A 27,353-nucleotide genomic window follows, 5' to 3' on the forward strand; every position below is an offset into this window, starting at 1 on the left:
GTCACGCGTTTGGTGGGAGGCCGCTCCGCCTCACTCACTGGAACGCATTCCACCCGTCAAAGAAGCTACACAGATCCTTTGATGGGTGGAATGCTCTTTGGGAAAATATATTCAGTAGGCAAATAATCTGAGCTGGGAAAGGTAATCCGTATGAGAGATCGCTTGCTCCTCCGCACAACAGAGCAGTCACGTGACGCGTCGTTCTCCGCAGAATGCACTGCAGGGCAAATAAACATTTAATCGTTAATACTCATTATGTACTTAGTCATTTTGATAGTAGGCTAATATAGATACATATTGCATGTGTTGCCTTCATTATAAGTAGGCCTGGGCGATACATCGATCAAATGAATTAATTCGAATTTTTTGTTACGGGCGATTTCAAATATAACTAAATCAAGTTTTTATGTGGCGCATTTTTGGCTCCCCAAAGCTTCCGTAGCGTTAGTATTACACGGCGACACGCGACAATTGACACATGAAGCAACTAGCGACAGCATGGCCACCGGTGACAGTGGTGAAAGTTTGTTGTTTGGAACTGGTCTGGGTTTACTGCCACAGACGTGGAGGAAAAGACCCCCCCCCCCCCCACGCTGCTTAAAGCCCATCGGGGTCAAAGGCTCTCACGCGCACCCGCGTGGCACGCGCACCCGCGTGGCACGCGCACCCGCGTGGCACGCGCACCCGCGTGGCACGCGCACCCGCGTGGCACGCGCACCCGCGTGGCACGCGCACCCGCGTGGCACGCGCACCCGCGCACTCAGTCCTCTTAAACACGCACGCGCCCTGACACAGAAACACATACTCATTCTACAACGCCTGTATAGTTAGTTCATTAGTTGTTACTGTTATTTGTTAATAAAGAATACAGTGTTGTAATTTTTACTTTTACCGATATATTCATTACGCGGCCGCTTTAGGATTTTGTGTTCGGAGGAGGCGGGGGGGGGGTCTGACCGCGACTCCTGCTGCTTAATCATTTTCTCCGTGGAGAAGACGGGGTTTCTTAATTTAATTAAAACCTTAGACCCCAGATATGAGCTGTATTGTTAATCCTTTAGAAAATGGTGCTATTCTCAAGGTGAATGTTTGTCTTCTTTTAGTCTAGACCAGTGTTTTTCAACCTTTTTTGAGCCACGGCACACTTTAACCTTGACAAAAATCCCGCGGCACACCAGCAACCCCCCCCCCCCCCCCCCAACCCCAAAAAAAGCAGAAACTCATAGTCTGTTTTGATCTACAGCCCCCCCCCCCCCGGCAATCTGACGTGCATTTTTGTGATAATTGTGGCAGAAAAAGCAGGAAGTTGCAGATGTTTTTTCTAAAAGATGTAATAAAAGTTAAGTTACATACAAACTGTATGTTCGTTGTGGTTTCAATCCGTGTAACAAGGACGACTCATTGTACGCTAAGGCGCTGTCCCTTTAAGCAAATGCATCATGGGAGATGTAGTGTGAATACGGCGAGAAACCGGCAGAAACACTTGCGTCTCTGAGCTTCATGGTTTTGTTCACTTGTTCCACGGTCTGATACCGGATTCTGTGGAAAGCTACACCGCTAAAGACGAGCTTTAGCTGGTGTTTTTGTTGGAAATGAGTGAGTTATGAGCTAAATTGGAACAAGGAAGTTTAGACTTTAAACACTTCTGATTGGTCAGACTGATGACATGTGATTAAGCCTTCAAGAATGATTGGTGGAGTCGTGGAGACAGTAAAAGCTGCGGGACTTTTCAGAAAACAGTTATAGCTGCAGGTAAATCGCGGTGCCGTCATTCTTATCAAAATGTCTTTAATAGAATCAGTTAAACACAAAGAAATAAGTATTTTATGATCTTTCATATTCCTAACTACTCAGTGTTTTATCAGGACCTGTTTGGATGAACAAAGAGCTGATTTCCTGGAGATGGTTAATGTTTTTAGATCAGTTAATGAGGGCAATTTTCCACGGCACACTTGAACATCTCCCACGGCACACTAATGTGCCGCGGCACACTGGTTGAAAAACACTGGTCTAGACTACAAAGTGTGACTCAAAACACAGCTGGGACTTTAAGTAAAGAAGTAACCTTTTTATTTTGGATAAGTGAAAACAAGTTTAGAATTAGAATAACGAAATTAGACAAAAACCAGACAAAGGTTATATAAAACAAGACACAATTATTTAAACACAAGTCCAAAAAGGGAGTAAGAAGAAAAATCTTATACTTAACTTTGATTCCAAGAGTGTGTTCATTTATTTATTATTCATCCCAGAAATTGGTGTTACATTTGTCTTGGGTTTGATTAAATAAAAGCAACATTTGCTAAAGTTGTGTGCCGTTTGTACTTATTGCTTTCCTTAAGTAGGGTGGGCGGGGAAATAAAATCGGGAAAAAATCGGAAATCGAATTAAAAAAAAATAAAATCTGTCAAGGTGAGGGAGGCTCGAGAGCCGGTAGGACCCAGACGCAGAGACGGGAGGCCAACGGGTTCAGGACTAGAGGGTTAATTAACAAAAAGCGCTGCCGAGCAGGATGACAAAACAAAAACAAAAACTTACTGTGGCGTGGCGAGGGACATGGAACATATCATGAACAGGGCGACAAGAAGCTAATGGACCAGCACAAGAGGAAGGCAGAGACAATACTTATATACAGACAGGGCAGACAAGACACAGGTGAACACGATCGGGGCATGATCTAAGATTGTCATCGGGATTATTGTTATTTCGTCAATTCTATGTATTTCAGCTTTATGTGTAAAAACAATCGTCAAGTTGTGAGTATGATTTGTGCCTGTTTGAGTAGAAAGTGAAATATCTGTAATTTGGAAATTTAGATCTCCATACATCCACAAATCCAGTCTCCATAGACAAAGATTTAAGGGTTATAGCCATTTTGGATAAAGATGTAGAAAAAGAATGTCTGTCCAGTTGTGACATTATACAGTTAAAGTCTCCCCCATGAGTAGAATACCAGAGCTATGCTCTAGATCTGCTATATTAGTCTGTTTACTAGAATGAATCTTCCCTCCCTGTCTTTGTGTACTTTAGTTTCAGTTAAATTGACTTGTCTGTGTATTACTATAGCCAAACCCCTCACAATGTGATGAGTAGTACACTTTATCTGCCCGAGACCTTTTTAGTTTCTGATGTTCATCATCTGTTAGATGTGTTTCTTGTAGTAGTGCAATTTGGCACCTATAATGTTTGACGTGAAGTAATATTTTTTTTACTTTTGATTGCCACCAAGACCCTTCACATTAAAGCTTATTATTGTCAGCCCACCCATGGTTAACTTAAAATGAGTAAAATATCAAAATGGGGTTGGTAACACTGTGTTGGAGGCCGAGGTAGCCATCTGGTAAACATTGCAAGCAAACTTCTACACTGTAATAAATCCAACTTAAATTTTTGACTTAACAAAATCTATTATGTTGTAATAACTCTATAATCTAAGTTCTTCTAATTAATCCAACAATTTAAGTCAGTTCAGCAAGTTAAGGTAGTTGTACAGTTCAACATCATTTATTGAGTTGTCTGTACTTATATATCTAAGTTGCAGTTCATTACTGTGTGATAAAGTTCTGTGAACTTATCTTTTTTAATTGTGAAATGCAGGAATGCCAACTTTTGGAGTTGGCATTGTCCACTGATTTAGTGGTTTGTCAAGAAGTGTCTGCAGAAGTTTTAACTCTTATTTAATGACATAAGTATTAGAATCAGTTATACATATACACATTGCGGTGCCGATCTAACAGCAGCATCAAAGTTACACCTACTTAATTGAATTAATCAACTTCCTTAGCCCTCAAAATTATCGTGGGAGCTAGCATAACCTGCTTTCTGGAATACCCCCCAGGCTTCAGCCATTTTGTAAACAACGTTTTGGTGAACCGGGCCTTAGCCCCGCCCATGGCAACTAAGACTCATGGGAAGTGTTGATTCCCAAACCTTGAGTTAGGGAGCTGTGAAGAGAAGTGAATGTTCATGTTGTTGCTATGGAGTATGGTCAAGTTTAAATACTTTTCCTTTGCACACATGCAGGTTAGCTGTAACTGCTAACCTGTGCCACGTCGATCTTGAAAAGATCTTGGCTGCATGTGGACATAAAAAAGAAAAGCGGAAGGATATAAAGTATGTATGATCACTAAACTGTATTAAAAGTCAAAAACAGAGGTGCTCTTAATACTCAAATTTAAATTATTTCAACCTCTGGTCAAGTCAGCAATAATTGGAATCTACAGTTGTTACAGCCTATAAAATTAAGTCTGTACATCTAAGCCTGAGTTGTGAAAAATCCAAGATTCGGAGTTAGGATTACGCAACATTCTAGGTCACTATAACTTACATCTGAGTTGGTCAAAATTACAATTCAAAGTTAATCCAACTTGAACTTTTAAGTTCATAACATTTACAACTGAGTTAGAAGAACTTAGATAAATGAGTTTGAAAACTCCAACACAAAACTTAAAATATTGAGTTTAAGGTCCTTAACTTAAAATTTTACCGAAGTTTGTTGCCTTACAATTTTAAGTTCTACCAACTTTTCTTTTTTTGCAGTGTATAAAGAGGTATTTTGGAGACCTCATCTGGGCTGCTGGAGTCCTGCCGCTCGTCAACACTGACTATGCGAATGTTTCCCCGCCTCATTGTCCCCTCCATATCTTCACACTTATCCCGTAGTGTTTTAATTTCACTTTGGAGCTCGGTTATGGTAGACTGACCACGTAGCTTTTTCTATTGTTGCCTTTTTATTTGCTCTTATTTATAAAAAGAAATACTCAAAAATGTTTTATGTATGTCCTCGTTCCTGCAAAATGCTACAAGAACATTCTAAAAACACATAAAACACAAATTTAATAGAAGTGGGTTTTTAAACACCAACTTGCAGTCACATAGAAAATGTTGTCTGCCCTCTTGTGGTGAAATTAATACATTGTACCGTTGACACCTGAGCGTAAATACCTGTTTTTTTCTAGTGAAACAATGTACAGCTGGTTTAATAAAGATCATTTAGGATAGGGTTGGGCGATGTCCCTTAAATTGGCAGTTGATGATGTTTGCAGTCAACCATCGGGATGGACGATGATATCGTGGGGGTTGGGTAGTTTTTTGTTATTATATAATTATTATTCGTTATTTTACTTTATTACTTTATTTTATTTCCCAAATAATGACTCATCCACGATGATCCAGTTTAAACCGAGGGAAGTGACTTTAAAAAATAAATAAAATACATTACATCTGAGCCGGGGGTGTTTGTGTCCCTGGGGGGTGGGTTCTGGTCTTTGCTCCTGAGCTCTGGGCCCCGCCAAATTTCCAACTGTGGCCGAGCCTGGTCGGGCCGTATTTACAACACCCCTTGTGGGCCCTCTTTTTTCCCCGGGGTTCCCCCCTCCTGGGCGGGGGCGGCGGGCCCCTGCCTTGCTCCTCCCTGGACCAACCGTGGGCCGGGCGGATGGCTGCCTGGAGTGCGGAGCGGGTCTCCCTTGGGGGGTCCTGGCCTGTACCTGGGGTTGGGGCGGGGGGATGCCCGGAACTCCTGGGTGGTGGTGGGGTGCTCGTCTGGGGCTGTGGGCATCCTTCTCCGGTGGGGCCCTGCGTTGGGCTCTTCCGGCGCGGCGGGGGGGGCTGCTCTCCTGTTTGGGCTGGGGCGGCGCTATCTTCCCCTCCGTGCCTCCCTGCTCTCTGGCTCTGGGGGCCTTGCGGCGGTCCTGCTGGCCCTGGCCTGGATGGCGGGCTTGGTCGCCCGGGAGGCGGTTGTTCCCTGCCGGTTCCCGTGTGGCGTTGGGGGGATTCCGGCTGCCGCTGCTGCTGCGGTGGGGGTCTTGGGGTGGGGATGGCTGGGCACTCTCCCTCCGTCTTTTCACGTTCCACCATCCATTTTAGAAGAACATAAACACTCACCTGAGCACAGGTGTTAGCTCACCTTTGCACTAACAGTTTGCATGATTGAATGACTGAAATATTTCACACTAGTTGGTTTTAAGGCATAAGTATGCGTGTGAACACTATCTGTTTTGTGTACATGTCGACAGGTGGACATTTTTGCAGCTAGCAGGTGTGTTTATAACATTTGAGCGTGTGTGTGGACAGGCCCCGCTCTTTATGTACTACATTTGAACCTTACCATAATGATTAACAACCAGTAAACTTGTTGCTTTATGCTGCTTCATGGTCTTATCCCCCTTCCCCTCCTATTATCACCCTCCTACCCCCCCCTCTCTCTAATGTCCCTCTCTCTTCTTCCCTTCTTTCCTTTTCCGTCCGGTCCAACACCAAAGATTTTCAAACATGTTTGAAATTAATAAAGTTTGGCCTCAATTACAAAAGGGGTTTATTCAGACATACCCTTGGTTTGTCTGAAGATTAATGACCCCTCTTGTTAAAGTAAAATATGTCCAACACAAGAGGCCCTCAGCTCTCATCTGTCTGCCCAGCTGTTGGACAGGACAAGTTAAAAATAAATAAATAAATAAAATAAACAAAATAGAAAAAAGTGGTGCGCTCCTGCACCTGATTAGTCAGGTGGACCGGTGAAGCGAGCGACCGTGTCTCTAGCAGAGCAGGCAGACTTACAGTTTTGTGTTTGAGAGGGAACGGGGGATGCTTTGTTACGTGTGGGAGACTAAGGACTGTGACCCGTCCCGCCGCTCTACGTGAACGAATTTAGGAGAACCGGGTGTCCCGGTAAAAGTGTGTGTCGGGGCAGCTCGGAGCGCCAGCTCACTCAGCGGCTGTGGGGTGGTGTAAGATTCAAAGCAGAAAGGCCGCACAGTGCTTAGAAACCATTCAAACCAGCACATGGATTTGTGTTTCCAGTCTTGTCCCGACAATATAAAGTCTGATGTTATTCCCACATATTTACGTGCAGCCTGGATGCAGATTGCAGCCTTTCCTGCATGGATTTATGTTCATCCGTTCTTCAGCACAACCCTAATTTAGGATTTATTGAGGGCCACAAAAAATCTTCCCGTGGGCCGCCATTCGCCCCCGGGCCACAACCAAGATCACTGAGTGTCTGAATCCCCACATAAGAGATGGGGTAGGGCAGTGTTTTTCAACCTTTTTTGAGCCACGGCACACTTGACAAAAATCCAGCAGCACACCAGCATTCATCTGTTTTTTCTAAAAGTTGTAATAAAAGTTAAAAGATTTAAAAAATGTTTGATGTGTGTTCGTTGTGGTTTCAATGCATTTAAGAAAAAGACTAATTGTGCCCTGAGACGCTGTCACTTTCACCCAATATATCATGGGAGATGTAGTGCAAACAGCTGCCGAACGCAGATAGACTCGCTTCTCTGAGCTTCATAGTTTGTTTCGCAGAATCAGGACAAAGAAGTGACGACTTTTCCATTTCTGATCTGTAAGTGTAATGACATGTGATTAAACCTCCAAGAATTATTGGTGGAGACATTTAAAGGGGCGGCACTTTTGCGAAACCGCCTGAACCTATAACTAAATTGCGGTACTGTCATTCTTATCAAAATTTAAAAATTTAATAGAATCAAATAAACACAAAGAAAAAAGTATTTTATGATCTTTCATATTCCTAACTACTCTGTGTTTCATCAAGGCCTGTTTGGATGAACAAAGAGCTGATATCCTGTTTAGATCAGTTAATGGGGGCAATTTCACACGGCACACCTGACCATCTTCCCCTTGAAAAACACCGGAGTAGGAAACACAAGATCAATGACCACCACCTTATTACTGTAAAAGATGAGTTTGTCAGTGTGGGGAGTGTATGTTTATTAAAATGTATAGAAACCTTTTTTGAAAACTTATGAGTTTCTTTAATTAGGTGTTTAACCTACTGAAGACTGAAAGACTGACATCACCCCTAACTGTCTTATCTGTAAAAGAGAACCAAAACAAACTATTTCTTGACAATACACATACAGTATACCTTTAAAAGTATAAAAGTTCTCCTTTTTTGTCTTTTTTTCCCTACAGTCCCCCCTCAGCATTTTGCGAGTGAAGAGGATCTGTGCAGCCAACAGAGCAATTTAAGAATGGAACACAGGGAACAAGAACCTCCACAAATTAAAGAGGAACATGAAGAACCAGTACTTCCACACATTAAAATGGAACATGGAGAACCAGAACCTCCACAGATTAAAGAGGAACATGGAGAACCAGAAACTTTGCAGATTAAAGAGGAACTGCAGGAACGAAAACCTCCACAGATTAAAGACGAACAAGTGGAACAACAACTTTCACAAATTAAAGAGGAGCCACAGGAACTCTGCATCAGTCAGGATGAAGATCAGCCTGATCTGAAGTGGGAGACTGATACCTTGATGGAGATCCCTACTTATGAGGAAGATGAGAACAGTGAAGCAGATCTAAACAATCAGCAGAGCTTTAATGTAACTGATAGTCATGTTGAAGAAGGAAACCAAAACAAAGAATCAACATCAACTACAGATGAAGAGACAGAATCAACATCAACTGCAGATGAAGAGACAGAATCAACATCAAGTACAGATGAGGAGACAGAATCAACATCAAGTACAGATGAGGAGACAGAATCTGCATCAACTACAGATGAGGAGACAGACCCACAGAACAGAGATCAGAGGATGAGTTTTAGTTATTTTTCTCAGCTCAAAACAAACATGAGACACACAGGAGAGAAGCCTTTTTCTTGTAAAGAATGTGACAAAAGTTTTAGTCAAACATCTCATCTTAAATCACACATGAGAACTCACACAGGAGAAAAGCCTTTTTCTTGTATAGAATGTGATAAACGTTTTAGTCATGTGTTTACTCTCAAAAAACATATGAGAACTCACACAGGAGAAAAGCCTTTTTCTTGTAAAAAATGTAAAAAAAAATTTAATCAAACATCCACTCTTAAGACACACATGAAAACTCATACAGGAGAAAAGCCTTTTTCATGTAAAGAATGTAATAAAAGTTTTAGTTTTGTATGTAATCTCAAAACACACATGAGAACTCACACAGGAGAAAAGCCTTTTTCTTGTAAAGAATGTGATAAAAGTTTTAGTGAAAAATCAAAACTCAAAATACACATGAGAACTCATACAGGAGAAAAGCCTTTCTCTTGTAAAGAATGTGATAAACGTTTTAGTCATGTGTTTACTCTCAAAAAACATATGAGAACTCACACAGGAGAAAAGCCTTTTTCTTGTAAAAAATGTAAAAAAAAAATTAATCAAACATCCACTCTTAAGACACACATGAAAACTCATACAGGAGAAAAGCCTTTTTCATGTAAAGAATGTAATAAAAGTTTTAGTTTTGTATGTAATCTCAAAACACACATGAGAACTCACACAGGAGAAAAGCCTTTTTCTTGTAAAGAATGTGATAAAAGTTTTAGTGAAAAATCAAAACTCAAAATACACATGAGAACTCATACAGGAGAAAAGCCTTTCTCTTGTAAAGAATGTGATAAAAGTTTTAGTGAAATATCTACTCTCAAAAGACACATGAGAACTCACACAGGAGAGAAGCCTTTTTCTTGTAAAGAATGTGATAAAAGTTTTAGTTTTGCACATATTCTCAAAACACACATGAGAATTCATAAAACAGAAAAGCCCCTTTCTTGTAAAGAATGTGACAAAAGTTTTAGTCAAACATCTCATCTTAAATCACACATGAGAACTCATACAGGAGAGAAGCCATTTTCTTGTATAGAATGTGATAAACGTTTTAGTCATCTGTTTACTCTCAAAAAACACATGAGAACTCACACAGGAGAAAAGGCTTTTTCTTGTGTAGAATGCGATAAGCGTTTTAGTGATTCATCTAGTCTCCAAAAACACATGAGAACTCATACAGGAGAGAAGCCTTTTTCATGTAAAGAATGTAATAAAAGTTTTAGTTTTGTACATAATCTCAAAACACACATGAGAACTCATACGGGAGAGAAGCCTTTTTCTTGTACAGAATGTGATAAACGTTTTAGTCAATTATTTAATCTCAAAAACCACATAAGAACTCATACAGGAGAAAAGCCTTTTTCTTGTACAGAATGTGATAAACGTTTTAGTGAAATATCTAATCTCAAAAAACACATGAGAACTCACACAGGAGAAAAGCCATTTTCTTGTAAAGTATGTAAAAAAAAATTTAACCAAACATCCAGTCTCAAGACACACATGAAAACACATTAAAGGGGACTACCCTTTTCATGTAAAGAATGTGATAAACAATTTTAGTTCTGTATCTAGTCTTTTTGTGTAAACAATATAAAAAAAGTTTTAGCGATGTATTTAATCTCAAATCACCCCTTTTTTGTGTAAAGTATTTGCCAAAAGGTTTAGTGATGTAGTTTACCTTAAAACAGAGAACTCATGCAGAAGAGAAACTGACCTGAGATCAGCTATTAAACCATCCTGATCTTTCATTTAAATGTATACAGGCTGATGGGCTCCAGACCACATTGATGCAGTTATTTAGTAATAAAGAGGCAGAAGTGATTATTAGATGCATTGAACTGAAACCCTGTCACTGTAACATAACGCACCGGTGGGGCCAGCACTGACTTTGACTACAGCTGCAAAGGAACGGGATATCTATGCCATCACGATGTGTTAAATAAAATCAGTTCAGAGATAAAGTTCACCTCTTAGTGCTTGTTTTTGTCAATATGATTAAGCTAAAGGTTGTGGTAAAGAAGCCAGCACAGTGATGTAGAATATTGAAGCTATGTGACCGGAACTTCTTTTTAGGCGTGCAATTATCACTGTGGATTATCACTTTTTAATCTATACCCAGCAGCCAATCAGAATCAAGTATTTACCCGGTCCATGGTATAAGCTATAACTATGTTGTCTAAGTCTTTGTGTTACCATGACGAAACTAGAATTATTTTATACTGTACATCTCTAAATCTAACACTATATGGTTCATAAATATTTCGGTATTGTTTAAAATATAAAATTATAAAGAACCAGACTGGTGTTTGTGTCTGGTGTTCTTGTGATTCATGTTTTCTTATAGACATAAGAACTGTTCCTCTGTTCTTTTTGGTTCTCAGTGTTCTGTCCCAATCTTGTCTATGAAGAATAAAGTGGACGTGAACATCAGTCAGAAGTGTGGAGTCTTTCTCACAGTGTGGGTTTCTGCTGTTTGTTGGTTCTCTGCTGGTTCCAAAGCTGGACTCCTCAGGTCCAGTTCTGACTGCTGAACCCATGACTGAGGTGAGATCACAGAGCTCCATCCAATTATTTGATTGGTTCATCAGTCACATTGACCATTTTGTCTTTCTTAAATTTGCCTGTTTCAGCTCTGAAACATCTCCAACTCTAAACCAAACACCACTTTCTCTAGCAGAGTAGGTTTTATTGTACATCTTCATGAAGGAACGTCCAGCTGTTCCAAACTGAAACCATCGGAAGTAGCAGTGTGTAGATGCTCTCCACTCACTGAAACCACAGTTTTTTCTATTCTGCATAGACATTTGTGTTTCTATATTGTTGATGTTCTTTCACTTTTGTTTTTGTCCAATTCTGACCTCCAGAGGAAGTATATACAGGTGCACACAAAGGCCGCCTTTACACTGCATGGTTCAAGTGACCCAATTCCGATTTTTTCCTCTCATGTGGCACAGATCGGATATGATCGGTGAAAGTGTAAGCAGGACAAAAGCGCATGGATTCTGTTTTTCTCAGATCGAATACAGGCCTCTCTCATATGTGGAAATAAATCGGAAATGAATCGGATACGTGCATTCGCGTGTGCCATGTAAGCAGACAAATCGGATATTCCCCAGTAAATGCGAGTCTTACGTCAGTGACGTCAACTCAGGACACCACCAACTGAGATCACACGACTTATTAAGGTGCTTTTGTGTGCTGATATTTCTGTCAGTGTGTTACCTTTCAACCTCAGGCTTCAGACCGTAGTTGGAATCTGCTGTTCCCGGTCCGGACGCAAACGGTAACTAATGAAGCGGGACACCGTTGCTATGGAACAGGCTTGAAGCCGTTTATTTGTTTGGGGGGCGTGTATGATCGGGACCGTGTGTGTGAGCGCGCGCGTGCTTGCGTGTGTGTGTGTGTGTATGGAGCGCAGAGGGGGTGTGAGCGCGGAGCGGGGGAGTGTCGGAGAACCATAAATTAAAAATAAGGTGTCTCCCCCAAAAGTTTTGGAGTCTTTCTTAGCCCACTCTGGAGGCAGAGGGTTCAGAACGGAAAAGAGAACCCTGAGGAAATCTCCCGTGTGTTTCTGACCACGGTCGGAAAAGAGAAGTCATCGCGCAGGAAAGGTTCAACACTTGGATCAAACTGTTTGTACAGCACGTCTGCAAACACTTCCTCATTCAAAACTCAGAGAGAGCCGAGCAGCCCTCCTTTTTTTCCTCCCCCGTGCATCCCCTCTGGAGCGCCCAAGGCAACGCCTCTTTCTGTCGCTGCCTTGCCTCCATGACAACCGCAGTCACAAAAGTCCGAAAGAGGACCGCGGAATGCGGAAATACGGCTACCTAGTCCTCAGTACGTCTATGTTTGATAGTTTCAGCATTGTATAGTGTAAATGCAAAAATCGGATATGGGTCACTTTTAAAAGATGATGTAAGCGGGTCGTCAAAACAATCGGATATAGTCAGAAAATCGGATACGAGCATCAAGACCTGCAGTGTAAATGCAGCCAAACAACCCAAAGGAAGACCCACTGACAGCATAAGTGATCTGGACTGAGCCAGTGTGATGTTACCCATAAAAATGTCTTACTTCCAGCTCTAACAAAAATAAGTCAATTCAGCTGCCATTTTCCTGATGGATATGGATGGAGCCCTGAGTCTGTCTGAGTCAACATTTCAATGTTCAAGACTTTATTGATCTCTGGAGGGAAATTCGGTTGTCACAGCAACCAAAACAAGAAATATGGCAGTTAGAAAAAGACAAAAAACAAAGTAGCAATGAGTAGGAATAAAATAGTAATAATACAAAGTGGAAGTAAAAGTACACGTCATTAATAACAAGTTAAATGAGGCAATAAATCACAGCAGCTGTTTCATCAGTCCTAGACCATGTTGTTGTAAAGTCTGACTGCTGTTGGGACGAAGGACCTCTGGTAATGTTCCTTTTTACACTGGAGGTGCAGCAGTCTCTGGCTGGAATCCTTTTAAGTGAATAAAAACTGACCTTTGACCCCTCCCTGATGTGTTCCACATCCAGCTGCAGACACACCACTACAGCTCACATTCCACTTCTGATCCAGCAGTTAGAACCAGAGCCTGCATTTGCAGCAGGTTCCAACCCACTGACCACTGATCCACACAGGGGGACGTCCTAAGGGGCGGAGTCAGCCACTGGAGAGAGCAAAAAGGAGAAAGGGGGGGTCACTCTGGGCCTCTCTGTGTCTGGACCTTCAGAGGAGCCCCAGCGCTGGTCTTTGCTTGGATTTGTTTTAGACTTGTTCAGAGTCAAATGCATGTTTTAAGGGGAGGAGGATTATTTTGTTGTTGCTGTTTTTGTTCCTATTCTTACAATCCACTATATGTCCCGTGTTGAATTCTACTATTAAAATGTGAGAAACAAATGTTTATCAAATCCAAATCAATCCAAAAGCCTGGAGACTGGATGGCCGTGGTCCTCCCTTTGACCTGGACACTGGTTGCCATGGCGACCTGCACACTCACCAAGCTGGAACTTAGAAGAAGAAAAAGAGACCAAAATGATTGATAAAGCAGGTTTTCCAGGGAAATCCCACAAAGTGCTTTCCAAGCTAGAACTAAGAATACCCAGCATGCATTTGGAAAAACTCATTAGCTTTTGTGGAAAATGATGAGTCATTGTAAAAGCATTCTATGAATGCTCAGAAAACTTCCTCTAAGGTTGTGGTTGTTTGGAGAAGTCCTCCTCTTCAAAGAAGTTCTCCTGACCATCTTCAAAGCCACTTTCTGCTTTTTCAAACGCTACTGTTCAACAAAAACTTGGTTTCTGCCACAAAACCAACCTTAGACACTGAAACAGAATGAATCCAATGCAGAAATGTGTTGACACCTTTAATTCAAAGCTTCAATCAGTTTGAATCTCATGAAGAACATTTCAAAAATCCACATTTGGATCAGGCGTCTTCATCAGAGCACAACTCATGTTTCCAGGACTGTGACTCACCAATAGATCCTCATTTCCTTTACACAATCTGTTTCCATCATTTGGATTTTTCATCAAAACTTGAGTTAGAAAAGAATTGTTGCCCCAAAATGTCCAGTTTGAATAGTCTACAGTTTGTTGTGTTTGGTTGCTAGGTAACAGGGTCTTTAATGTCTATGATGTCATGGTGGCTTTCAGAGTTGAACTCCTGAATATGACGGTAAACATTTGGATTGAACAAAAATGGGATTGAAGCTCATGCTAAATCCTGATCTCAATGCTGAAAAAACCTCCTCCTAGATTCTGGTTGTTTGGAGAAGTCCTCCTCTTCCAAGAATTCCTGAAAAAAGCCCTCATTTCTCCTGACCATCTTCAAAGCCACTTTCTGCTTTAGTTTAGTCCAAACTTGCTTTATGCTGACAACATTTACAGCTTTTACAGCTTTTTTTAGCATTTACAGCCCCTCCCCTTGTCACTCGTGGATCGCACCCCGCTCAGCACACACACACTGCAACACTACCCTTGTATTGATCAAGTGGTATAGGTTTATATGGGATTAAGAAATTAAGCAGTGCTAGCAAATTGTGTTTCCAAAAAGTAATTGTTACATTAATCTAATTCAATGTCCCTGATTTCATTTTCATGTAGATGCAATCCTGCAGGAATTAAAAGAACATGGCAGCAGCTAAAAGTGAAAAAAAAAATCGAGTCTAGGTCTCAAAATCCTCGTACGAGGTAAATGTAATTCTCTACGAATTAATGCAGCCTCCTCATCTATTGGGTCCTCCAGAAAAGAACAAGCCATTCTTGTCACTTAGACCGTCTCTGTGTGACGGAAATGTGGGCAATGAAGGTTAAAGCGAAAAATACCGCTTCGTCTTTAAAAAGGGGAGGGGACCGGCAGAAACCTTGAGTTTAGAGAATAAAACCTGCTCCCGACCAGGTTAGGTTCACAGCATAAGTAACCATGGACATTGACTCAGAGTATAAGTTACCTCTCTTTCAGAAACGGGTTTGACTTACTCTGCTTTCTCTGGTTTAACAAACCTCCCATTCTGAAACAGAAAACCCAGGGTTTCCCTGATTTCAGGGTTAATGCACTCAGAGTTTACACTTAACCTCCTTTCTGAAACAGGCCCCTGGCCTATAGCTCATGTAAGGGCTATTCATGGTGGGGGGAGGCAGGAAGGTGTGACATTCCAGCAGAAGTTGGTTAAAACAAGTCCAGACATTGTACTTTTAAAACAAAGTTTTACTTTGAACTCAATATGAATGAAATATACAATGTGAGCATTTGATGTTTTGTTTGGATTCTAAGTAAAAACCGAGCAAGACCAATTTTTTCCTACAGGAAACAGACTTTCACTCAGAATCCAACCCAACATCCTTCTGTTTTTGAGTAAAACTTTACATTAAATGTTTCAAATGAGGCAGGTCTGAATTGTGTACAACATCTTTAAAATCACTGTTTTATGGGATTTAACCAGGACTTATTTTTGTTTCGCTGAATCCAAAACTCAACATCTTGTGAACATTTTTTTCACCATTTAGAAACCACTTTAAAGTGAACTTATTCTGTTCACCTGAAAGCTCAAGTTTTAAATCCTAAATCAACCTATTTTAGTCGTTGCAGTGGAACTTCTTTGTCTGGCATGTGAAGGCTATTCATGAAGGGGGGGGGGGGTGACATTCCAGCAGAAGTTGGTCACAACAACTTCAGACATTGTACTTTTAAAACAAAGTTTTACTTTGAACTCAATGTAAATGAAATGTTCACAGTGAGCAAATCATGTCTTGTTTGGATTCTTAGTGAAAGGCGAGTAAAGAAACATTTTTGTTACAACAGACTTTCACTCAGAATCCAACCCAACATCCTTGTTGTTTGTGTTTTTGATATGCTGGTACAAAATGAAATAGTTTGAACTTATTCTAACATGTGAAGCTTTTAAGGTAAATGTGATGAATTAGTCAGTGAATTTTGTGAAATCATGTTTGGTTTTTGTGAAATGTTAGAATGTTTTTGTGTATGAACCCCTGGAAGACCAGCGACCACTTTGTGGAAGCTAATGGGGTTCCAAATAAAAAAATAAGTAAATGAATCATTCTGTTTTGGAGTAAATGTAACATTAAAAGGTTCAAAATAAACCAGTTTTGTGGTGTATGTTTCAGTTTTGCTCTAACTACAAACAGGATTTGCAGTATTTGCACAGGTCCAACTTCTCCTTTGTTGCAGAACCCGGGTTAAAAAGACCCGCCAGATCCAGGGCTTCTGGATGTCTGTAGCTGCCCTGAGCCGGCCGGCTTTAAGCTGCCATGCCAGATATTTGCAGCATTGAACACGCTGGAACCAGGCAGCGTCAAGCAGGATTGAGACGTGCGGCTTGAGGCAGACAAGCCAGAATCAGTGAACATGGAGTATGGAATTACGTTTCTGCCATAAACTGAAAGGGCGTAAAGACAACTAAGCGGGCGTATTTAGGAACTGAGTGAGTGAACATTACAACCGCGCAGGCGAAATTCTAACCCTGAAGTGATCTTGCGCGGTCAATTCCTTTTTGCGCGCTCATATGGATTTACGCTCAGTGTTAAGGGGGCGTTTTTGTCACTTTTGGGGCAGGAACCTTTCTGGTTGATCTGATTGGCTGAAATTTGCATGGCTTATCGGCGAGGCAGAGGGGCGGGACTGTCATTTCTCAGTGCGGGGGGGGGGGGGGGGGGGTTAACAGGCGGCTCTTGAGCTGCATGTGGCTCTCTGCCTTTTATAATATTTTCTATATTCAGTACTTTCACAACCATAAGGTGAAAGTCTTACATTTTCTCCAAAATGTACAGAGCGGCCCTAATGTGTTGTTGTGTGACTTTGGTAAAGAGGATCTAGGAGAGAACAGCAGGTGAGAGAGGAGAAGACCCCCCCCCCTCAGGGTACAAAAGTGCAGACATGTGAATAATGCAGAACAACGTCGTTTGGAAACCCTGGAAATGCAAAGAGACACGATTATGAGGCATAGTTTAAACTGCAAGCTATCAGCTACGCGGAGGAACACAGGAATAGAGCAGCTGCAGTTCGGTTAAATTAGATCTTCACAGATTCTGACTTCCTGCTTCAATAACTCTTCTGATCAACGTTCAAATGTGTCAGCAAGTATCTCACTCATTTTGTATTAACACAGAGAGTGAACTACAAAAGCATTTTTAAAGAAAAAAGTTCGTTTTTATTGCCTTTTAATCAGAATTGTCGTTTTAAGCTGTGAATGCAAACAGAGCAGCGAGCCGGCTGCTAAGAGACCGTCAATAAAGTGCAACCTCTGTGAAACACCATTCTGTAAAAATCAGTGAACTTTTAAAAAGCGAATAAATGTCTATATTTATATGAACTGGTAATGAAGACTCGTCAGCATAGTCATGCTACATTATTATTATACTAAATTTTGTTAGAAAGTCAACCTCCATTTTATTGCTTATAATTTTAAAATTTAATAGAGATATGAATCATAACATAAATGCACAATAGCTCTGAAGATACTAAAGCTTCTGTCACCAAACTTCCTGTACTGACTAATCATGACCTTATTTTATTTTTTATTTTCCTACTAAAATAAAGATTATGCAAAAAAAAAAGAATTCTGGCATCTTCAGAGCTATTGAGGATTTTTGACCAAATCTGATCCATTTGTAAATATGAAAAATTCCTATAAATAAACAAAGTGAACTATTGACATTCTTTATTTTAGTATGACAATAAGGTCATGTCAAGTTATTGATAACTTTAGTCATGATTCATATCTATTAAAATTTGAAAAAGTATATGAAACAAGATAAAATAAAGATTGACTTTCCTACAAAATATGTATTGTAACAATAATATGCTTTATAATAATTTTATGAATTTTTTGTAAGATTATTGATTTATACACTGTGGTGTTTCACAGTTCACAGAGGTTGCACTTTGTTGACGGTCTCTTGGCAGCCGGCTGCTGCATGTCTGCATTCACAGCTTAAAGCGAACAATTCTGATTAAAAAGGCAAAAAAACGATCTTTTTTCTTCAGAAATGCATTTGTGGTTCACTCTATGTGTTAATACGAAAGGATTTAGATACTTGCTGACATATTTGAACGTTGATCAGAAGAGTTATTGAAGCAGGAAGTCTGAATCTGTTAAGATCTTTCTAACTTATCGAACAGCTGTCAGAGAATTTAAAATAATGAATCTATGGTTCGGAAGTGAAGACGCTGGAAAACCAACTCTGACAAGTCAAGAAGACGCAGCAGCAGCTGAGTTTCCATGGAAAAGGAAAGGCCTGTGTTGGAAGATCGACTCGAGGCTGAGCGCTGCTACTTCCAGCAGGTGACCGTGAAAAGCTGTCCCTCCTCCCCCCTTACTGGGATGCAGCGCCGGCGAGTTACGCCACACTGTGGGACTGCAGGACTGTTCTTTGGAGCCGCATAGCAAAGAGACGGACTCTGATGAGGAAAGGGAAGCAGGCGTGTCTGATAGAGATGTGGTCCAGCTGTTTCAGATACAGAAGATGAGGACTTTGATGGATTTTAAAGCTGATTGATGACTGAAAAAATAAATCACAACCAACTCAGTTTTGCGCTCGCTGCCTTTTTTAAACCCACACCAGCGTGCACGTTTCACCGGTATGTGTGTTTACGTTAAATACAGAAAAAACATTAAACTGCAACGGCCCCGTTTAATCCAGTGCTGTTGTAAGGAGAGGAGGGGGTTATGGCACATAACATGGCTTTAATTGTGTATGTGTCTGGCAGGTCAGTGTGTGGTGTGGCTCATTAAATATCACTGTTAGAAATGTCGGCTCTTTGTGTCAAACTTGTTTGTCCTTTTGTTAGAGGCAATCATAAGAAAAAAAACGCGGATGTAACGTGGATTAAAACATTAACGAACGACCCAAAACTAAGGTTAGAAAGTGCAGCGGGTTTATTTGTGCTGTCATTTTTTCTCATGTGAAATTCACTGCATTTGTTACCGTTTTAATGCTTTTAATCCACGTTGCAGCCGCCGTTCCTTTTCTATTAAAGCCCCAAAATGAAAGTCCCGCCCCACTGCTTGACATGCAAATTTCAGCCAATCAGGTCAACCAGAAAGGTTCCTGCCCCCAAGTGACAAACACACCCCTGAATAGACCTTTTTCGCAAAAACCGGAAACACGTCAGCAACGTGTAAACCTAGTTCCGGTTTGTGCTTCGCTGGCGGAGAATGGCAGAGCCTAGAGTGTTTTCGAAGAGCCTGAGTTGTGTTCCGAAGTTCATCAGCGCCGATGCGATGAAGAGTGTGAAGATGCATTCGTCCACTAAAGGACGAAGTTTATCCACCATTACCAAGGTAAGCTTCAGCTAGCTTAGCCATAGCCGCATCACCGGTAACTCTGTGTGTTTGTTTACGTCAACTGTAAATCCTGGTGTTATTTGTAATATAAGGTATAACACATCGCAGTTAATATGTTGTGTGTGTGTTTAAGTGAAAAGGCATGAGATTAACATAACACCCAAAAATTTGGTGAAGCTGTAAATAAGAAATGTTAAGTTGCCCGTATGCGTGTTCATTCTTCTTGCTGCAGACAGTTGCGGCACTTTCTTCACTTACTATTAGTATTATTTTTCTGAAAGTAGGGTGACCACACGTCCTCTTTTCCTGGACATGTCCTATTTTTCGATACTTATATGATAAAATAACATTGAACATAGATGAAATGTAATCATATTTGCTTCATGTATGCAGCTCTGAACACCAATTACTCTCGATGAAATATCTCACAAACTCACTTCACTCCTCTTTTTTACAAACTCAAATCTGGTCACCCTACTGACAGTTATAGTTTCATGTTACATTGATGTAGCAACATAAGTATGTCTTAATTTTAACCTATTTAATTTCCAGACCGCACATTATTCACAGCTGGGTCAGCAGGCTGATCCACCCCCCCCCCCCTGGCCTGCACGAGTGGCTTGCAAAGATGGCACAGACCAAGAACACAGGTGGGTTTGTGATCAAATTATCATTATGATTTAAGAACGGATGTGTATCCATAACAACTGTAGATTATTATAAAAACACCCCCAGTAGTTATTACAGACTGTAATTTCTTTTTGCCTTTTATTTATAAGGGAATCCATCCTGAACCGGTTAGTGAGCTGGTGGTGCAAAAGCCCAAAACAGTTGGCTAAGACGGTCTGAGGTCCACACTGTACAAGGCATATACAGGTGAATAATTTAACTTTTTGTTGCTTTGTGAGAGCAAGTTAAGTTTAAATGTAAAAAAATTACATTAAATTTAAATGTAGTTATGCACTTATGTCTAACTTTTGTGTGTTGTGTTTCTCTTGTGTAGGACCACAGCCAGATCCATATCTGATGGCATCTGGAAGCAGATTATGCCAGGTGCAGCCCCAACCTCTCATGGCTGTGTTGGATGGGGTTTCTGAGATGGAATGAAAGAGAACTTGGATAGATATTATAGCAAATGCATGAATGCATACCTTAAATTACACTTATCTTGTCTTTAAAAATCAGTTCAGCCTTCTGTCTTACTGTTGATGATCTGTAATGTTCTTTTTTATTCTAAATCTTTGATGTTATTTGTGTTGTTATTAATCAGTTGTTGTTACGCATACCTAAAAAAATTAAATGAGGCACAATTTTGACCAGAATTGTTTTATTTGTTCATCTAATTATTTTTGTGAAGTCAAAGTCACATTTCAACAGGAAAATATTACGAATATAACAATTATATTTAACTAGATTTTAAGAATATGTGGAAACACTAAATTTTTCCATACTATTTGCACATTATACATTATTTACATACCAAACATTAATTCACTCTTCAACACAAAAAAGTCCTTGACAATTTGCCAAAACACGGCATTTAAGCCAGATCTGATTCACACTGCCCATCAGTGTGAGCGGCACAGAGAGTCCCTGATGTGAAAGGACTTTATCCTACTGATCACTCTTTCCACTATAATTCTGAGGCGGGTAATGGCTTGGGTTTGTTCTGTTTCCTCGTTGCTGATGGAGCTGAAAGCTTAAAAGGTGGAATCATGATCTCAGATCCATTGTCAGTAAGGAGGTCTTCAATGAGGAACTTTTGTCCGCCATGACATCGTCTCCTGGCTGCAGCAATGGAACTTGGCTTCTAAGTCATGGATGTAATCAAAGCCTCATCCAGAGCACCTGTGAAGATAAAGAAATTAAAAATCAGTCTTGATATATTTATTCTACCTTTCAACACAACACAGTAATCATGTTTTGAAAAGTATGTTAAGTATTTAATTACAAATACATTTCATTTATTTTGGTTAATGACAAAATACCCAAAATTAATTAAATACATGTAATTAAAATAGGTGAGAGCGTGAACAGCTTTTATTATATACATTAATTTTTTCAGGTAGAAATGCATTTATCCAATAACGGTACACATGGTTGACTAACGTTAACCAAACACATTATGAACAACCTTACCTGCAGGTGGGTGTGTCACGTAGTCCTGATCCATCTTTACTGCCTTAGCTTAGCCACCATGTCGCTATCTTCACAGCATAGCTGCATAGACTGACGTTTGAGGTTCTGTCATATACTGACTCCCTTCTCAAAGGAGCAGTAAAGTTTTTCCAAGGGAAAATACTCGGGACGACACCACTCTTCAGGCGACGAACGACGCAGCCGCACCACACATCCGGAGCGAAGTTAGTAAGTGCCGGCAGCAGAGGGTGCTACCTGTGTTTACATTAAAACTATGCCCTTCCTCTCTTCAGATCGCCTATATCCATTTGGGTTTCAGGTTTGGATCCACAGGAAAATAATGATATGAGAGGCCAGGCTGTTTTTGGTTGGAAGACGAACAGCCTGGAACACAACAGAAACTGCAACTCTTCGACTCTGCCATTCTTCATATGTGCCGCTATGCTAACAGGAAGTTGTTTTACACGTCATTGACGTATTTCCGGTCAAAAAATGCGGAAGTGTGAAAAAGGTCTATTCAATGTTCAGATTTGACTGCAAAACGCATCAGGTAATAAATTAACCTTAATCACATTTGTTTATTGTATTCTTGAAGTAGAGTAAATAATAAAGAAATGTCTTCAATGAACAAAGAAAAATTATTGAAAAAGAAATTTAACAGCAATAAATCTTAAATAACTGTTTTTAAAGAGAATAATTACGAGTATAAATAACAAAGACAAATGATATTTTAGAAATGCTTTCGGTGAAAAAACAACACAGAGGTTTTCTAGATTTCAGTTAAATTCAATTAACACATTTATGAGGTCATTCCTGAAGGAAGCTGATTGCAGCTGTTCTCTCCTGACAGATGGAATGATGGGAAATGAAGTTCATGTTGAAGTGTGGTCCAAGCAGAACAGAAAGGTCTCACCTCAAAGTCAGGACTTGGATCAGCTGCTGTTCTCTGGGAGCGTGCACGTGCTGCTGCATGTGCTTCTGTCATGGCGTTCTGGATGAGCTGCTGAGGTCTGTTTGCATCAAGACTCTCAGCTGCTTTAGTCAAACTGCTGAGCGATGGAACAATGGAGCCGTTTCTGAAGGAAGAGGATCAAACATGATGCTCTGCATCCGTTTGCTTCAGGAAGTGGAGGTTTTTTAGAGTCTCCAGACTGTTTCTGAAGGGCCAAAGAAAAGCAGCTGATGTGGTTCTGTCTCCTACCAGCAGGGAGCGCTCTCAGCCAGACAGAACAGATCCTCAATGCTGCTCTGAGAAGGACTCTTCTGTTCCAGAAGCAGAGACTGTTCACATCCAGGAGAATCTGGACTCCAATGAATCCCAGAGAATCTCCTCTCTGCTGTTTGGACACTTTGACCAGCAGAGGGCAGCAGAACTTTCAGCAACTCTGGATCTGATCCCACAAAAACAATCCATGGATGATCAGATTTCAGAAGATTTGAAGGATCAAAGACAAAGATGTTCTGAAGAGAAGATGTGAGAAGAAAGTCCAGAATGAATCCACTCTGACTTCTCCTCATGTCTCTGAAGCTTGTGTCTTCATGTCTTCACCTCAGAGTTTCTTCTGGATTCCATGTGGATCAATAATATTGATCATGTTCTGTTGTCATTTTCCATCAGAACTTCAGGCTTTTCTCTGCTGATGATCTCTGAGCTGAACTTCTTGGAGGAATTCCTGAATCTGGGATTTGGAGCAAACAGTCAGAACAAAGGAGGTTTCCATTTCTTCTAAGCTCTGCCAGAAGAAAAGAGCTGAAGCTTGAAGCTGAAGCAGCATTTGCTCAGAGAATCTGTCCTCCAGACCAACAAGTCCCACCACAGCCTTGAAGACGTTTCCAGAAGCAGCAGCAGACGGTGTTACCATGACGACGCTGAAGTCAGCTGCTGCTCTGCAGGAGAAAGTCTGCAGCTCCTCAGTCAGGAAGCTCTTTCAAGCTCGTGCACATCTGTCAGTGCAGCAGCAGAAAGCCTGTTTCCCTGCAGGAAGTCTGAGACTTTTCAAAGTAAGAGCCTCATGTTGGCAGAGATGGGTTGGATTCTTTGATGCTCCAGTGTCTTTTGGATTCAGGATGAGTTCATGCAGATCTAGAAATCCCACCATGATGATCATCCTTGAGGAATTTCAAAATAAAAGACTTACAATCACCACAATCACTGCTGGATGATAAATACATTTACTCTTTATTTTCTGTCAATAAATAATATTCAATGAATCCTTGATTGTAAATGATGGATCTAAAGTTGAAAAGAAGTCAAAGTGCTGACTCAGCACAGATCAAAGGAGACACAGATGATTTCCTGGAATGAAGAAAACATCAAACATCATGATGTGATCTGGAACTGAGCTGTTCTTGAGAAGATCCTCCCAAACATGGAAACTGTTGCTGCAACACGTGAAGGTTTGGTTCTGTTGCTAGTGAGATCTGATGGATCAGAACCAGACTTCTGTCAGCTGGAACTGGGGCTTCTTCCAGACCATGTGGCCTAATGGACAAGGCGTCTGAGTCCGGATCAGAAGATTGAGGGTTCAAGTCCCTTCATGGTTGGATTTAGATAATGTTCTTTACCAGAGAACTTGGCATTTAGCAGTCAGGGGGAGAGAGGAACTTCCTGACAGGAAACATAGTCAATTATCTGACATCCAGGATTCATTTCTTTCTTTGTTGTCCTTTCAGACTCACTGGAATCCAGCTGCTATGGTAGAGTGTCCTTGTTGAAGCTTCATGTCTTGTTTGTCTCTTTCATGTTGGTTGATCTCTATGGTTTTCTCTGTGTGGTCAGAAGGTGACCATAAAGGAAACATCCAGTTTCTGCACACGTTACTTTTAGGCTAATGCTAAGTAAACAGAGAAAACATCTGTGATCTGATTGGACCAAAGCATGTTAGTGAAGTCCACAGTGGTTCCTGCTGTGAAGATCTGTTTCTCTGTTTGTGGATGAAGAGAACGTAGCAGTTCTGCTGTTCCTGAAGTTCCAACATCAGGTTCATAGAGACCAGCATAGACCAGATCTGTGTTCCTCCATGTTCAGGGCTGGGGTCGTATAGAGGTCAGTACTCTGCGTTGAGGCCGCAGGAACCCCGGTTCAAATCCAGGTCACAGCAATATGTTCAGACCAGGGGCCTCATTTATAAACGTTGCGTACGCACAAAAGAAGGCGTACGCCACTCTCTACGCAATAGTTGAGATTTATAAAAAGCAAACTTGACGGGAAAATGTGCGGTCCTTCACGCAAGCTCTGACCCAGGCGTACGCACAAAAACGGGTGAAATGAGAAACGGCGACGCCGTCGGCAGATGGAAGAAACACGTGAAAGTGAAAATGACAATACTGCCTCTCAGAAATAACATGAAGACTTCACAAAGCAAGTCTTACAATTAACAGCCTAGACGAACACCCGTTTGATCGATCAGCAGTGAAACAAACAAAACAATCAAACGAAAATTACAACAGAAATTCAAATGAACACTTATTTGCAAAAAGAAAAGTGAAATATGTTCTGCAATATTGGCATGTTGTGCAATTCATCCTCATAAATAATATAGTTAACAGAACGAAATAATGTACAAAACTGATATTCTCGTTAATGTGTCCGTCTGGCGGAGCAGATATGGGTGCAATTAGACAGACAGATGGATAGATGGAGAGAGATGTATTAATTCTCCACTGGGGAAAGTTGTTTTCATAGTAAAACATTTCTTCATAAGCAATGGAATTATGGTATTCATGCATATGCCTTTAGTTTGTTTTATTTTTGATGAAACAATGTATGGCGTATGTCTCAACCATTCAGAAAGCAACAAGAAATTACATTTGCGCTGAACAATTTCCCATTTCCACGTCGATTATTACCGACATCTGTAGCTTGTCAGATGTAATTAAATGGATGGAAATAAAATGCCCCATCACAATGCGTAATGACGCACAATGGCTGATCTTGCGCTCTTAGAAGATGTGGCAAATGGAAGAATTTGGAGTGAACGCATCTTTAGACAGCAAGGAGACTTGTTGGCAAACGAGGACGAGTGGCTTATGAGCCGGTTCCCACTTCCTCTGCGGGCTTTTGGGGGGGTGTCACCCGGTGCATCTGGCTCGTCGGTGTCCCCCTGCGCCTCAGTCACCACTCCACTTAAAAGGGATTCCCCAATTATTGCCGCCAGTCTCTCATCAGGAGGGGTCAGCTCCGGTGTCGCCCCCCCCCCCACACACACACCCGTGGCAGACACGGGTGTGTGTGTGTGTGTGTGTGGGGGGGGGGGTTCAGCGCTAGACGTTTTTTTGCCTTGACTTTGATGTCCGACCTTTTCTTTTATTTCGGCCACAGTCCGAGGTTGTGAGGCTACAGCATTTACGGCGTCCGCCACCGTTTGCCGCTCACGTGCCTTTTTGGCATTAGTAATGCCCACACTGTGCCCTCCAAACAACATTATTCTCCTCTTTTCCACCTCGCCAACGATAACTTCTACTTCACATTGAGTGAAGTTACGTTTATTTTATTTCCTCTCCGTGTTTGCCATGGTTTCGCAATCAATGAATATTCATTTGTGGGCGTTTCACGGACTATTTATGGACAAATATGGGCGTATCATGAAGCCGCAAAAGCTGCGCAGCATTTAGAATTGGTTGTGATTTATTAAGGGAAAGATGCGTAGGATGTGCGTGCGCACGGTTTTATAAATCCGAATATTTCTGTGCGTACGCACATCCTATGTTTCATCCGTACGCCACTTCTGACGCAAATCCTACGCAAAGTTTTATAAATGAGGCCCCAGGAGTCTGACTGATGCAGACTGATTGATAGAATGACTCATGAGGTCATTTGAGTTCATCTGCTGCTGATTACCTGGATCAGGTGTGTTTAGCCAATAAGGAGCTTTAATGGTAGGTTAGATCAGGGGTGGGCAATTATTTTAACTCAGGGGGGGCACATTGGGATCTAAAATTTATTAGAAGGGCCGAACCAGAAGCAGATCTGTGGAGTGAGAATGATATAACATGGAATGTAGATGAAAACATTTGGATTGAAAATTATATATTTTAAAACAGAATATTCTAGATTTTTTAGTTTACAAATAATATACTAATAAACTTTTGTTCCAAATTTAGATCTCTTTTTTATTGTGAAGCCCTTTGGTACCTTGAGGGAGATGTAAAGTTCTATATGAATACAGTTTCATTCATTCATGATCCTTTTAATAAAATAAATAACATTATTTATAAAATAAAACAATGACCAAATAACACTATGACTTTCAAAGACTAAAATTCAGGAAAAATAAACTGATAAATTATAAAAATTAAAATAAATAAATAAATCATCAGACTTGAACCCTCAACCTTCTGATCCATGAGGCCACATGGTCTGAGAGAACATCCAGGTCCAGCTGCAGGTGGAGGACAGCATCATCCAGCCGTCACAGACTGGGGGCGGAGCCTGGAGATGACTGCTGAAGGTCAGAGGGCGGAGCTTCATCAGGATGAAGGTGCTGCTTGGATTCTGCTTTGATGTCCGTCTGTTCTCAGTCCCTTCATGGCTGCTGCTCAGAGCTGTTTCTGGAGAATTCATGTCTTTACTGATCCAAATGTGGGATTTCTGTTTTTCTTTGGACTTTTCTTTATTTCAGGCTTTTAGCTTTTGGAACTTTCTTTGTTTCTATGCTTTAACTTCCAAACGGGTTTATCTAAGACAATCTGATTGTTTTTCATTTGACTTTCTAGGAACTTTCTGTTTCATCTTTGAGGATTTGGACTTTTGAAAGACTTTTAGCTGCAGTTTCATCCTTTGAACCAGATGGATCCGAATCTAGAGTCAAAGATT

General features: G+C 40.9%; 3 protein-coding genes, 1 long non-coding RNA gene and 1 other non-coding gene across 9 annotated transcripts in view; 3 read left to right on the forward strand and 2 right to left on the reverse strand.

Moving 5' to 3' along the window:
• LOC144986998 (uncharacterized) overlaps positions 1 to 11,039 on the forward strand; it is a 72,878-nt gene extending 61,839 nt beyond the window's left edge. For both annotated transcript variants that reach the window (XM_078935801.1, XM_078935797.1), the window contains one exon: positions 7,936 to 11,039. In XM_078935801.1, the coding sequence (XP_078791927.1) occupies positions 7,995 to 10,124 (2,130 nt within the window). In that variant the 5' untranslated portion in view covers positions 7,936 to 7,994 and the 3' untranslated portion in view covers positions 10,125 to 11,039. The remainder of the gene's footprint in view (positions 1 to 7,935) is intronic.
• Positions 1 to 27,353, reverse strand: part of LOC111948918 (uncharacterized) — a 377,453-nt gene that overhangs the window by 306,390 nt on the left and 43,710 nt on the right. The window lies entirely within an intron of this gene.
• The window catches only part of LOC144986665 (NACHT, LRR and PYD domains-containing protein 12-like), a 515,000-nt gene that overhangs the window by 48,928 nt on the left and 438,719 nt on the right, over positions 1 to 27,353 (forward strand). The gene's annotated exons all lie outside the window — the stretch shown is intronic.
• LOC144988593 (uncharacterized) lies at positions 20,722 to 22,191 on the reverse strand. The gene is made up of 2 exons (XR_013652516.1): positions 21,539 to 22,191; positions 20,722 to 21,247 (listed from the first exon to the last, which is right to left on the reverse strand). It is a non-coding gene; the product is annotated as an uncharacterized LOC144988593 (long non-coding RNA).
• On the forward strand, positions 24,010 to 24,082 carry trnar-ccg (transfer RNA arginine (anticodon CCG)). The gene has a single exon. It is a non-coding gene; the product is annotated as a tRNA-Arg (tRNA).

Source organism: Oryzias latipes, chromosome 2 (genome assembly GCF_053564925.1).
Source record: "Oryzias latipes strain Hd-rR chromosome 2, Olatipes_Hd-rR_3.1".
NCBI lineage: Eukaryota > Metazoa > Chordata > Actinopteri > Beloniformes > Adrianichthyidae > Oryzias > Oryzias latipes.